At 45.7% G+C, this 13,234-nt stretch overlaps 1 protein-coding gene across 1 annotated transcript in view; it reads left to right on the forward strand.

The window, feature by feature from the left end:
• MLH1 (mutL homolog 1) overlaps positions 1–13,234 on the forward strand; it is a 101,462-nt gene that overhangs the window by 11,409 nt on the left and 76,819 nt on the right. Inside the window, exons 4-7 of the mRNA XM_069730316.1 lie at positions 9,644–9,717; positions 9,863–9,935; positions 11,460–11,551; positions 11,680–11,722. Of these exons, the coding sequence (XP_069586417.1) occupies positions 9,644–9,717; positions 9,863–9,935; positions 11,460–11,551; positions 11,680–11,722 (282 nt within the window). The remainder of the gene's footprint in view (positions 1–9,643; positions 9,718–9,862; positions 9,936–11,459; positions 11,552–11,679; positions 11,723–13,234) is intronic.

Consider the following 13,234-nt stretch of genomic DNA (forward strand, 5'->3'; position numbering starts at 1 on the left):
TTTGCTCCACTATTCAGGAATCTTACCGCGTCAGGAACACCCCTGTCCCAGCAGGGATTAAGGCGCATTCGACTCGGTCCGTCGGTGCTTCTTGGGCCATTCGGCACCAGCCTTCTGCACAACAGCTTTGTAAGGCTGCGACTTGGTCCAGTCTGCATACCTTCACGAAGCACTATAACATCCATACCCAGGCTTCGGCAGACGCTGCCCTTGGCAGGTGCATTTTGCAGACAGTGGTACCTCAGTAAGCCAGTGGTACATGGGGTTTTAGCATTTCAATTGCTCCCCACCCAAGAACTGCTTTAGGACATCCCATGGTCCTGTGTACCCAATGAGGCGTAGGAGAAAAGGAGATTTTTGTGTACTCACTGTAAAATCTTTTTCTTCGAGCCAATCATTGGGGGACACAGCACCCACCCTGTTAGCCTATTGGCTGTTTGTTGTAGTTTGTTCCTCAGTTTTGGACATAGTTGACTTGTCTTGGTTTTACTCCTACTGCTTTACTACTGAACTGAGTCGTTAGTGGCCAGTCAAGGGGTGTATACTGCAGAGGAGGAGTTAACTCTTTGTGTTTACTCAAGTGTCCTCCTAGTGGCAAGCAGCATAACACCCATGGTCCTGTGTCCGCCAATGATTGGCTCGGAGAAAAAGATTTTACGGTGAGTACACAAAAATCTCCTTTTTAAAGGAAGGCAAGACTAGACTAGGAAAACCTTTCTGCCTGTCTCCTGCTTTCTCCAGGATGTCATTAAGAACAGGGCCAAAAAAAGAACTCTCCTTGGCAAGGTATGGAGCATAGTCTTGACATAAACTGGATATCTGTTGACCAGCATTTCAATCATAGGGCTCACAAGACCGTATTCAACAAGGATGAGGTCCTAGCGACTAACCGAACTGTATCTGCTATCCCCGAACATTTTGACCAAGAAGGGGTTGTCCTAGTAGTGGACAATCCCTTTAAGCTTAAATATCCTCAAACGCTTGGATTGTCAACACTACAGAAACAGACCGAATGCTAGAATTCCTTTCTGTTCCCTCATAAATTTGTTCTTAAATCAAGATGCCTTGGGGGAGCAATCGGAATTAGAAAAAGAGATTCCAAATCCGATTAAAAAAAATATTGGCTCCAAGTAGAAAGAAGGTTCAGGATTCTACCCTCCTAATTCTAGCAAACAAAAAACAATTTTGAATGAAAATAGAGGAGCAAGAGAACCCGACTACAAACCGAAATGTATCTATACACATTCACAGAGCATGGGGAAACAAACAAGGAGAATTGGAGCTGATAACACAGGAAAAGAGAGATGATGTCATAGGCATCATTAAAACTTGGGATGATAAACATGATTGGAATACAAACTTTGAAGGCTGCAACTAATTTATTAGAAATAGGATTAACAAGAGGGAAGAAGGTGTTGCATTGAATGTTAGTAGAGATGAGGAGAAAGGTTCCTATTTTAGGTGTTTACAATAGGCCATCTGGACAGACTGATGATATGGATGAACTCTTTTTACATCAGATGTCTCTGTTCTCAAAAAAGTATGACATGATGATCATGGGAGATTTTAACTATCCAGATATTTTTTGGAAATCTCTCTCAGGCAAAAGTACTGGGTCCATAAAATTCTTATATTCTCTTGCTGACAACTTTATCTTTCTCTAGTCACTTTCCACGACAGTCACCTTGGAGGTTGTTTCCCCGCCCTAATGGGGGACAGGAAACACAGAGGTTAAAGAACCCTCCCCTTTCTGCTATCTCCAGTGTTTTTCCTGTCCCCCAGTGGGGCATGAAGAGGTTCCTTCAGGTGCTGCCGTGGCCAGCGATTAGAGCACTTGGAAATTTCTCACCATGCTGGGCAGCTGAGGTCGGGCGGTTTTCCTCTCCTCCATGCGGTTGCTCCCGTCTCCATCTGTAATGGACTCGGGACCCCTTTCCCGCCCCTCCCGCATTTCCTCCGGAGGTAAAGCGGGCAGTGATGTGCTGTTGGGGTCCTCTCGGAGCTTCCCGGAGTACTCCCAGCGTGTGGCTGGGGTTCTGGGCCGCGCATAGCGGATGTGACGTCAGCAGGGCACTTCCGGTTTGTGTCCTGGAGCTCCACGCTGGAACGCACACCGCCTCCTGCGTTCCAGCTGGTTTGGGTCAATCGCTAGGGTCGTTCACGGGATCCTCCCTACGGACCAAGGGGAGGAGGAGCACACAAGTGACTCTGGTCCTCGATGCCTTCATATCCTGGTCAGGGGCCTCCAGGTAAGACGCTTGTCTCTGTCTCTGTGTGACTGCTGACAGTTTGACCATGGACGGCGACATCTGCTACATCTGCAGAACCCAGCGTTCACCCTCCTACCGTGAGTAGCTGGGCTGGTCCCTTCACTGTTCAGACGTGTTAGTACGGGTCATTTAGTATACCTCTCTTTTAGGGAGAAAAGGTCTCTGGCCCAAAGAACAAACCCAGCCGCAAGTGTGGGGTGTGTGGCTCCCGGCTATCTTACGCTTATAAGAAGACCCTGTGTCAACCCTGCACGGCTTACATATTGCGTGCTGAACTGCCCTCCCTCCTGGACAGCATTAAAACGCTGATTAAACAGGAGGTACAGACCTCCATGGCAGCCCTTTCCCAGCTCACGTGTCCCATTTCTTCCCCCCCCCCCCCCCCCCTTAAAAAAGGAAAATGGCTCCGGTTGAAACTGATTCTGACTGAGGCGAAGTTCATACTTCAGAGTCAGATGACAATTGGGAAAATGAGGGCTCCACATCCACCCCTAAACCTGATGGGAAAATATACTTTTTTTTTCTTCTGAGGATATGGATGAGCTTGTTTCCATAGTAAGAAACACCATTGGGGTCGAGGAAGTAGAGGAAAAGCATTCAGTTCATGATGACATGTTTGGGGGTCTGAAGCCCAAAAAAATAAAAAAGGGTTTCCTATCCGTGAAAATGTTAAAAATCTTATTTTTCAGGAGTGGGCTTCCCCAGAAAAGGGCCTTAGCGTTCCTTCAGAATTAAAGAACCGCTTCCCCCTAGAAGGTGACAGTTCTATTTGGGAAGTCCCTAGAGTGGACGTCCAGGTCTCTAAAGTGACAAAAAAGACGTCTCTCCCATTTGAGGATTTCTCCCAAAAGATCCCATGGATCGTAAAATAGAAAGCCACCTAAAAAAGTCTTGGGAATCCTCTACGAAGTTGCTTAAAGCAAATATTGCGTCCACATGCGTCACCAGGGCCCTAGTTCTCTGGCTTCGCAAATTAGAGGAACACCTCTCTCAGGGGACCTTCAGAGAAGAAATCCTGGACTCCCTACCTCTCCTTCAAAAGGTGACAGGGTTCTTAGCCGATGCCTCAGGAGAATCAGTTTGAGTGGCTGCTCCATCCTTAGTCCTCTCTAACTCAGCCAGGAGAGCCCTTTGGTTAAAATCATGGGGCGGCGACATCACCTCTAAAACCAAACCTTTTTGCACCATCGCCTTTCAGGGACACCATGTGTTTGGGCCAGTCTTGGATGATATCCTTGAGAAGGCATCTGATAGGAAAAAATCGCTCCACGAACAAAAGTTTGCCCCCCCGTGACCAGTCTTCCCAGAAGGAGTTCAGGGGAAAAGGTAAATCGGGTCGTTGGAGCTACCCGAAGGGGGATAGAGGCAGGAATATCCTCGTTCCTCAACAGCAACAGACCCCTGATAAACAGTGACTCTCCAGTGGGGGGCCGACTCTCGCCCAATGGCAGTCTATATCCATGAACCAGTGGATCCTCCACACTATACAATTCGGTCTAAAGTTGGAATTCGAGAGTCGTTTCTCCCCCCCCCCCCCCCCCCCCCCAATGCCTGGGAATTACCCTGGAACAGTGTCTCCAGGACTCCCTTCTACAGATTCTGGATCTCTTGTGAGAAAAGGTGACTTCTCAAGTACCTCAGCAGGATTTAGGCAGAGGCCTTTACTCTCGTCTATTCCTCATAAGGAAGCCCTCCGGAAAATGCAGAGTGATCATAAATCTAAAACCTCTGAATCAGTTTATCAGATACTGAAGGTTCAAGATGGAGTCGATCAGGATGACAATCCCACTTATCGGACAAAACTGGGTGATGGCTACGATAGACCTGAGGGACGCCTGTTACCATGTTCCGATCCATCCGGATCACAGGAGGTTCCTCAGGTTCGCGGTCTCCCACAACCACAGGATCACCCATTTTCAGTTCAATGTTCTCCCCTTCGGTGTATCCTCAGCCCCGAGGGTGTTCTCAAAGGTCATGAGAGAAGCAGTCAACTTCATCCGTCTTCAGGGAATTTGCCTCGTCCCATACCTAGATGACCTTCCTATAATCGCTCCATCAATATCTCAGCTGAACCAACATGTTTCAAAAACACTAGGTATGCTCGAGTCCCTAGGCTGGATCCTGAATCTCCAGAAGTCGGACCTGCACCCTTCCACAAGCAAAAAATTCCTGGGGATTCTCTTAGACTTGGAGAAAAGGGCGTCCTTCCCGAAGATCGTCAGCACGACCTTTTGTCAGAGAATCTCCAGATTCAGACAACAAGGGTCACCAACCTTAAAAGTGTCCATGTCCATTCTGGGGTTCCTAACTTCGTGTATTCAGGCAGTATCCTGGGCTCAGGAACATACACGAACCCTCCAAATTCACGTCTCCTGTACTCCACGTCGTCCTGTACTCACGGAGGTATCGGATTGCTCTATCCATACTTCTCGTGGTGGTTGAAAGGCCAAAACCTTTGGCAGGGGGTAATCTGGGACCAGCTTCCCCTGAAAGTACTTCATACAGACGCCAGCCGAAGAGGCTGGGGCGCTGTGGTGGAAAAAACATATTTTCAGGGACTATGGTCCCCGGACGTAAGTTCCAGATCTTCCAACCTGAGAGAATTAAAGGGACACTGTCACCTGAATTTGGAGAGAACAATCTTCAGCTATGGAGGCGGGGTTATTGGGTGTTTGATTCACCCTTTCCTTACCCGCTGGCTGCATGCTGGCTGCAATATTGGATTGAAGTTCATTCTCTGTCCTCCATAGTACACGCCTGCACAAGGCAAGATTGCACCTTGTGCAGGCATGTACTACAGAGGACGGAGAATGAACTTCAATCCAATATTGCAGCCAGCGGGTAAGGAAAGGGTGAATCAAACACCCAAAAACCCCGCCTCCATGGCTGAAGATTGTTCCCTCCAAATTCAGGTGACAGTGTCCCTTTAAAGTCAGTGGAAGAAGTGCTGATAGCCACTTCATCTCTCGTCCATTGCCATCATGTCTGTCTACTCCGACAACGTAACGGCGGTGGCCTATCTCCGACATCAAGGGGTTACGAAATACGCTAGCCTGAAGCTAGTTGCGGCACGGATATTTCTCTGGGCAGAGAAACACCTGCTTTAAATCTCAGCAGTACATCTGAAAGGCTCAGAACAACACCCAGGTGGACTTCCTCAGCAGGAAGGACGTCCATCTCGGGGAATGGTGCCTGAACCAAGAAGTCTTCCTATCCCTAACCTCGAGATGGGGGAACCTGGAGGTTGACTTATTTGCAAATGCCCAAAATACACTCAAAAACATATTTCTCCCTTGGTCCCGTATATGGGGCTCAGGGGATAGATGCCTTCGCCCATCCATGGATCTTCAACCTGGCTTACGCCTTTCCACCAATCCCGATGCTGGCAAAGACCCTGCAGAAGATCCGGTCAGACCAAGTCAATACAATTCTAATTGCCCCAATGTGACTGGGACGGAGCTGGTACAGCGCCTTGATGGATATGGCCAAGGAAGGTCCCCTACTTCTTCCTCAAAGAACCGACCTCCTTTGTCAAGGTCCTCTACTTTACCCAGGGCTCAAAAAGTTGAACCTTGCAGCCTGGCTACTGAGACCGACATCCTAAGAGCAAGTGACCTCTCGGACAGGGTAATCTAAACTTTCCAAAAGAGTTGGAAACCCGTGACCAATGCCATCTATGGCAAAGTATGGAAGAAGTTCTCTTCCTGGTGTCTTCCCAGTGTACCTGATTCCTTCCACCCCAACATCGCTCAAATCCTAGACTTCCTCCAGAAGGGTCTAGATCTAGGGTTCACCCCAAGTACACTAAAAGTTCAAGTTTCGGCCCTTAGTTCATTTTTTGACCGGGACCTGGCCGGTCACCTCTGGATCAGAAGGTTCATGACTTCTGCAAGCAGATTACGCCCTAGACTCCCTAGTCGTGTTCCCCCCTGGGATCTAAATTTAGTGCTCAATAGTCTTACTCAGCCACCCATTTAGCCCTTGTCTTCATTATCCCTCAAAATCCTGACACTTAAGACTGTGTTCCTGGTGGCAATTACCACGGCGAGACACATAGGAGAATTGCAGGCCCTGTCTGTTCAAGAGCCCTTCCTATCTCTGAACTCGGATAGTATAGTCTTGCGCCTAGATCCCGCCTTTATGCCCAAAGTAGTTTCGGATTTTCATAGGGGTCAGGATGTCGTATTGCCCTCATTTTGCCCAAATCCTTCCAACACGAAGGAGGAAAAATTCCACACCCTGGATGTCCGCAGGGTGGTCCTCCACTACCAGGAACAGTCCAGGGCCTGGAGGATTGACCAGAATCTCTTTATCCAGTTTTCAGGCCAGAATAAAGGAAGGAAAGCTGCTAAGAGCACAATTGCAAACTGGATTAAGCAGGCCATCTGCCTTGCATACTTGGCAAAAGACCTCCCTCCGATTTTGCTGAAGGCTCATTCCACTCGATCAGTCTCCACATCGAGGGGATGCTTCGTCTGAGCAGATATGCAGAGCTGCCACCTGGTCTTCTGTACATACTTGCATCAGACACTACAGACTACATTTTGACAGGGATCTTACATTCGGCAGACGTGTTCTGCAGACCGTAGTTCCTCCCTAATGAAATTAACGTTGTTATAACTCCAAGGTGACTGTCGTGGAACGTAACTAGAGAAAATAGAATTAGTCTTACCGGTAATTAGGTTTCTAGGAACCTTCCACAACAGCACTAATTTCCCTCCCTATCTGATATTCCTATTGGATGATTCCTGCTCTTTGTGAACTATTCATGCTAGTATTGCCAGAAAAACACTGGAGATAGCAGGACATGGAGTGTTATTTTGACCTCTTTGTGTTTCCTGTCCCTCATTAGGGCGGGGAGACAACCTCCAAGGTGACTGTCGTGGAAGGTTCCTAGAAACCGAATTACCGGTAAGACTAATTCTATTTTCAAAAGATAGAAGAGAGAACAAGAAGATCTGCAATGTTGAACCTAATTCTTACCAACAGGAAGGAAATGGTTGGGGAAGTAAAGGTTGCTGAAATTTAGGAGGCAGCGATCATTCGATCTTTGAATTTTGGATTTTAATGGACTCAACGGGTAGTTAAGGTCCAATGACTGTATGTTCTAAAGGACAGAAATGCCCAAGAAGAATGGAAGGTTTTGCTAAATGAAATTCTCACTGCACAGTCGGTAACAATCCCGAAAATAAGGAAGAATTGGAAGCTTTTAGAGCCCAAGATGGATGAATGCTGGACTTAATCACTTGTTAAAGGGTAAAAATAAATGTATATCAAATGGAAAGAGGGGGCATATCTAAAAAGGAATAAAATGCTATTTGCGGGGATTGCAGGGCAAACGTTAAAAGAACTAAAGCCAGTAATGAAGTAAGGCCTGCTTGGGAGAACAAAGTAGTAAAAAGGCATTTTGGGGTTATGTCAAAAGAACAGTCATAGATGCTATAGAATTTTTACATGATGAAAAATTACGTTGAGAAGGCCAATCCTTTTAAATTCTACAGGAGACTAGAAGCTGCAGTTGTCTGATCGCCTCCGCTACACACAGGCGATGATCAGATCACCTGTGTGTAGCAGAAACGCTCACTTGCTATGAGCATCATGCGGCGCTCTTCGCAATCTGGCTATGACAACCATAGAGGTCTGCTGGAGACCTCTGGTTGTCATGCCAACCCATCAGTAACCTGCGAGCACGTGACGGAGTCACCGATGGGTGGGATTTCCGGCACGCTTCCGGTTAGCACAAGTTTAATGCCGCTGCCAGAAAATACAGGTTAACAGTTACCTGTGGATCGCGATTCCAACTGCGGCTGTTAGAGGCATATGTCAGCTGTTCAAAACAAGTCAAATAATGGAAAAATAAAACCATTAAAGGGAATCTGTCACCCCATTTTTGGCCTATAAGCTAAGGCCACCGGCATCAGGGGCTTATCTACCAGATTCTGTAATGCTGTAGATAAGCCCCCGATATATTCTGAAAGATAAGAAAAACAGGTTATATTATACTCACCCAGGGGGGGTCGTGGTGCCGTCCAGTCCGATGGGCATTGCGGTCCAGGTCCAGCGCCTCCCATTTTCATACGATGACGTCCTCTTCTTGCCGCGGCTCCTGCGCAGGCGTACTTTGTCTGCCTTGTTGATGCTGAATGCTGTAGATAAGCCCCTGATGCCTGTGGCCTTAGCTTATAGGCCAAAAATGGGGTGACAGATTCCCTTTGAGTCTCAGAAAATGGCAATCCTTAAAAATTTTTTGCTAGTTTGAGTTCACAGCAATTGTACTAAACTGGAGAATCATGTTCTAAAGTCCTTTTTACTAAACAATAAACATTGTACAAACAAAACAAAAAAACAATTGTGGAATCTTGTTTTTGTCACTATTGCACAATTATTGTAATTTTTTCCCACTTTTTAGTATATTATATGGTAACTAAATGGTGTCATTTAAAACAAACTTGTTCCAAAAAAAAACCAAGCCCCTTACTGCTATGTTAAAGGGGAAAAAAGTTATTGCTGTTGGAAGAAGGGGAGGGAGAAACAAAAGTGTAAATATTAATTGCCCAGACCTTTAGGCTATGCACACACGTTCAGGATTTCTTGCAGAAATTTTCTGCAAGAAATCCGCATGCATTTTTTGCGCATTTTTGCGTTTTTTTTCCGGAGCTTCCCAATGCATTAAATAGCGGGGAAAACGCGAAAAATCCGCAAAATTAATGCACATGCTTCGTGTTTTACCGCAATGCGTTTTTTTTTTTTTTTCGTGGAAAAAAACGCATCATGTGCACAAAAATTGCGGCATGCATTCTAAATGATGGGATGCATAATGTATGCGTTTTTATAGTGAAAAAAACGTGTAAAATCTGCAACATGTGCACACAGCCTAAAAGGCTAAATTAGATGGCACGAAACTGAAGGAAGGCAGGAACAAGGCAGTCTTCAGATGTTACAATGGACTTCTGTAGCTTTTCCTGACTTTTGTACTAAAGTTTGGGCGTGGGTGCAAGAATGAAAAAGTTGAGTAACGCTGTAAGAGCTTTGTGCATACAGAGTCTTCATGCTTACCGTAGTTTTTGAAGCAGAAAACGAGTTAAATACCCTGTAGATTTTCTAAACAGGGAAAACATTTGTTGTGATTTTTTTTCCCCACTGTTACTATTGAAAACTAGGTCTTAACACCAGTCCTCTTTAAATGTAGTGGGAGTGATGTATGAAAGCTAGAAAAACTGAAGAAAATGCGTATGATTACCAACGAGGTTGCATCTTTTTATTTTCCGAGTTTATTTTAAGAGTTGGATTCGGATTAGTTTCAGGCGCATTTACTCAACCCTTCATTAATTTTGTGAAAAAAATCTAATTCTTCAGTTATTTTATCTCAACAGGCATTAGCCAGTATCAGTCACGTGGCTCATGTTACTATTACAACAAAGACAGCAGATGGAAAATGTGCCTACAGGTAAGGGAAAAAAAGGGGGGATTGATAACAAAAACCTCGCTACTTTTAGGTATTCCTAACAGGCACTTTCCTAGGTGTTCCTTGAATTAGCCTATTGGACAATATCCTTTGGTAGGTTGTAAGAATTACATGTTTTTGTATGCAGAGCAAGTTATGCAGATGGAAAACTCAAAGCTCCTCCCAAACCTTGTGCTGGCAATCAAGGGACTCAGATATCGGTATGTAAAAGCAAAATAATTTGTTTGAAGCCTTATATCTAGAAGGGTGTGATGTAACACTGCAGTCATACTTAAAGAAAACCTTTTCCCCAAAATCTCTCAATCTCTCTCTCTCTCTCTCTCTTATATATATTTACATATACATATAAGTTTTCCCAGTTTTTTTGTGGGAAAATTAGGGGTCTCGGCTTATAGTCAGGTTGGCTTATACTCGTGCATATATGGTAAACGCGTGTGTGTGTATATATATATGTGTGTTTACCATATATACACGAGTATAAGCCAACCTGACTATAAGCCGAGACCCCTAATTTTGCCACAAAAAACTGGGAAAACTTATTGACTCAAGTATAAACCTAGGGTGGGAAATGCAGCAGCTATTGGTAAATTTAAAGAATAAAAAGATACCAATAAAAGTAAAATTGATAGAGACATCAGTAGATTAAGTGTTAAAATGCGCCCCATATAATGCTCCATACAGTTCATTATGGCCCCGTAAGATGCTCCATATAACAATGTGCCACATGTAATGTTGCTGCAATAAAAAATAAAAAAATCACATACTCCCCTCTCGTTGCTGCCCGCTGCTCCTCAGTGCCTCGTCTGTTCAGGCAGAGGACGGTGCACAAACACTAATACGTCATTACGCCGTCTGACCTGAACAGTCACTGCAGAGAAAGGAAGGCACTGAAGAGGAAGGCGGGGCGGCGGTGGAACGGGGAAAGGTGAATATGAAATACTCGCCTGCTCCCGGCGCTGTCCCTGGCAGCGTCTCCCGGACAGATGGTCTCCAGGAGTCGGCAGCTTCTTCCTCTGTTCAGCGGTCACTGGTACCGCTCATTACAGTAATGAATATGCGGCTCCACCCCTATGGGAGTGGAGTCAATATTCGTTACTTTAATGAGCGGTACCACGTGACCACTGAACAGAGGAAGAGCTGCGGGCGCCCGTAAACTATGGGACATGCAGGGACCGCGCCAGGAGCAGGTAAGTGTGTGACCGTCGTTGCTCCCCCTCATCCTCCGACCATGACTCAAGTATAAGCCAAGAGGGGCACTTTCAGCCTTAAAAAATGGGCTGAAAATCTCGGCTTATACTCTAGTATATACTGCAGTGCAGTGTGGACCGCAGGTTGTCCACCTCTGTTATAAGGTAAACTTCTGTGCCCCCTACTGATCCAGAGAACGGAGCTCTGCCTGAGCAAAGTAGAGGTTGATCTTGTGCACATCACTCCATTCATTCTGAAAGGGCAGACTGAGATATCCTAGCTCAGCGCTCTGCTGTTGTTCAGCACTACCATTAAGAATAAATGGAATGTAGGTGTGCATTCTCATTTTACACTCTATTTCAACAGGGTTTCTTCGGAGCCTTGTTCTCGAGGTCAGTGGAGGTTTGAACGGCCAGACCACCAGTGATCGAGACGATATTCCCTAACCTATGGACGAGGGGTGACTTGCAAATGTGAATCAAACTAACTTTTTAACACTATGATCATCCATTTTCATGCTCTAAAATATCTTTCAGGTTGAAGACCTATTTTATAATGTATCTACAAGGCGAAAAGCACTGAAAAGTGCAAGTGAAGAACATGCAAGAATAGTGGACGTAGTCAGCAGGTAATGTTTTGCCATAATAGTACGTAGAAAATAACAAACAATAGTATAAATGAGTCATCCGACTTGTGAAAGAAATAAACTATGGAAATGTTCTTTGCTTTTTTTTTTTTTTTTTTCTTTCTGTGCAGGTATGCCATCCATAACTCTGGGATCAGCTTCTCTGTTAAGAAGGTTGGTTTTTATTTGTTTGTTTGTTTTTTGTATCCAAGTGGAAATTCTTTGTAATTTCTTTTACCACTGTTATGATATAATCCAAAAATTGCCAACAGCAGAAAATTGTTCCACTTGTTGGATCATGTTTCTGAGATGGCAATGACGATTGTACCACTGATAAAATACAGTAGATCTCATCTTTACATGTACAGACTAATTTGTGACAGAGGTATTGTGGAACTATTAGAGTGTTTGTGGGAATCCATGCGCAGTCATTATTATTTCTGGAATAGTTTTGCTTTCTAGTAACCTAAATAATCTCCTCTGCCACCCATGCAGACGGACATACATTAGGCCTCTATCTAACGTCACTACCTCCCCTCTCCCTCTATCTGACCACCATCTACTCACTTTCTCTTCCCTGTCTTCCTCACCTGTCACCCATGCCCACCAACTTGAGCACCCCCACAGAAACCATGCACATGTAGACACTTGCACACTCTTTGACTCCATTCTACCACTGTCCTCCCATATTTTCACTCCACGACAGACACTGCCACTAGTTTCTACAATGCCACTCTTGCATCAGGCATCGACCCGGTCACCACCTTCATGCATATGTAAGGGGGTGTGCAGGCAGCTGGTTTGAGCCCTGCATTCCTGTTCATGCCTACCTAATGAAGCTGGGTTTTTGTTTGCTGTGTGCCCTGTGTAGTTTATGATATTTGACACTGTTTAATATGATAATGGCTGACACTGTTCTGATATCTGAGTGTTAGGGACAGGAATAGGGACAGTCAGTGGCAGTGGTAGGTCAGCATTGGTAAGGGTTATGGCAGTGTAGTTGTGGGTTAGTGTTAAGGGGGCACTGTAGAGTAAGGCTATGTTCACACTTTGCGTTGTCCTTCTGCGGGTTCTCCCGCAGCGGATTTGATAAATCTGCAGGGCAAAACAACTGCGGTTCTCCCTGCAGATTTATCGCGGTTTATTCCGCGGTTTCCGCTGCGGGTTTCCGCCTATACTATTGATGCTGCATATGCAGCAATATGCAGCATCAATAGTAATGTTAAAAATAATAAAAATTGGTTATACTCACCCTCTGATGTCCGGATCTCTTGGGCGCTGCACCCGGCGGTCCGCTTCCAAAGATGCTATGCGAGAAGGACCCTTCGTGACGTCACGGTCATGTGACCGTGACGTCACCGCAGGTCCTGGTCGCACAGCAACTCTGACCGGACGGCCGCGTGCAGCGCTGAGACTTCAGAGGGTGAGTATAACATGATTTTTTATTTTTTAACCCCAAATATGGTTCCCAGGGCCTGGAGGAGAGTCTCCTCTCCTCCACCCCGGGTAGGAACCGCACATTATCCGCTTACTTCCCGCAACGTGGGTACAGCCCCATGCGGGAAGTAAGCGGTTCAATGTATTCCTATGGGTGCAGAATCGCAGCGATTCTGCACAAAGAAGTGACATGCTGCGGGTTTTAAACCGCTGCGTTCCCGCGCGGTTTTTCCCGCAGCATGTGCACAG

This window comes from Ranitomeya imitator, chromosome 6 (genome assembly GCF_032444005.1).
Source record: "Ranitomeya imitator isolate aRanImi1 chromosome 6, aRanImi1.pri, whole genome shotgun sequence".
Lineage (NCBI taxonomy): Eukaryota > Metazoa > Chordata > Amphibia > Anura > Dendrobatidae > Ranitomeya > Ranitomeya imitator.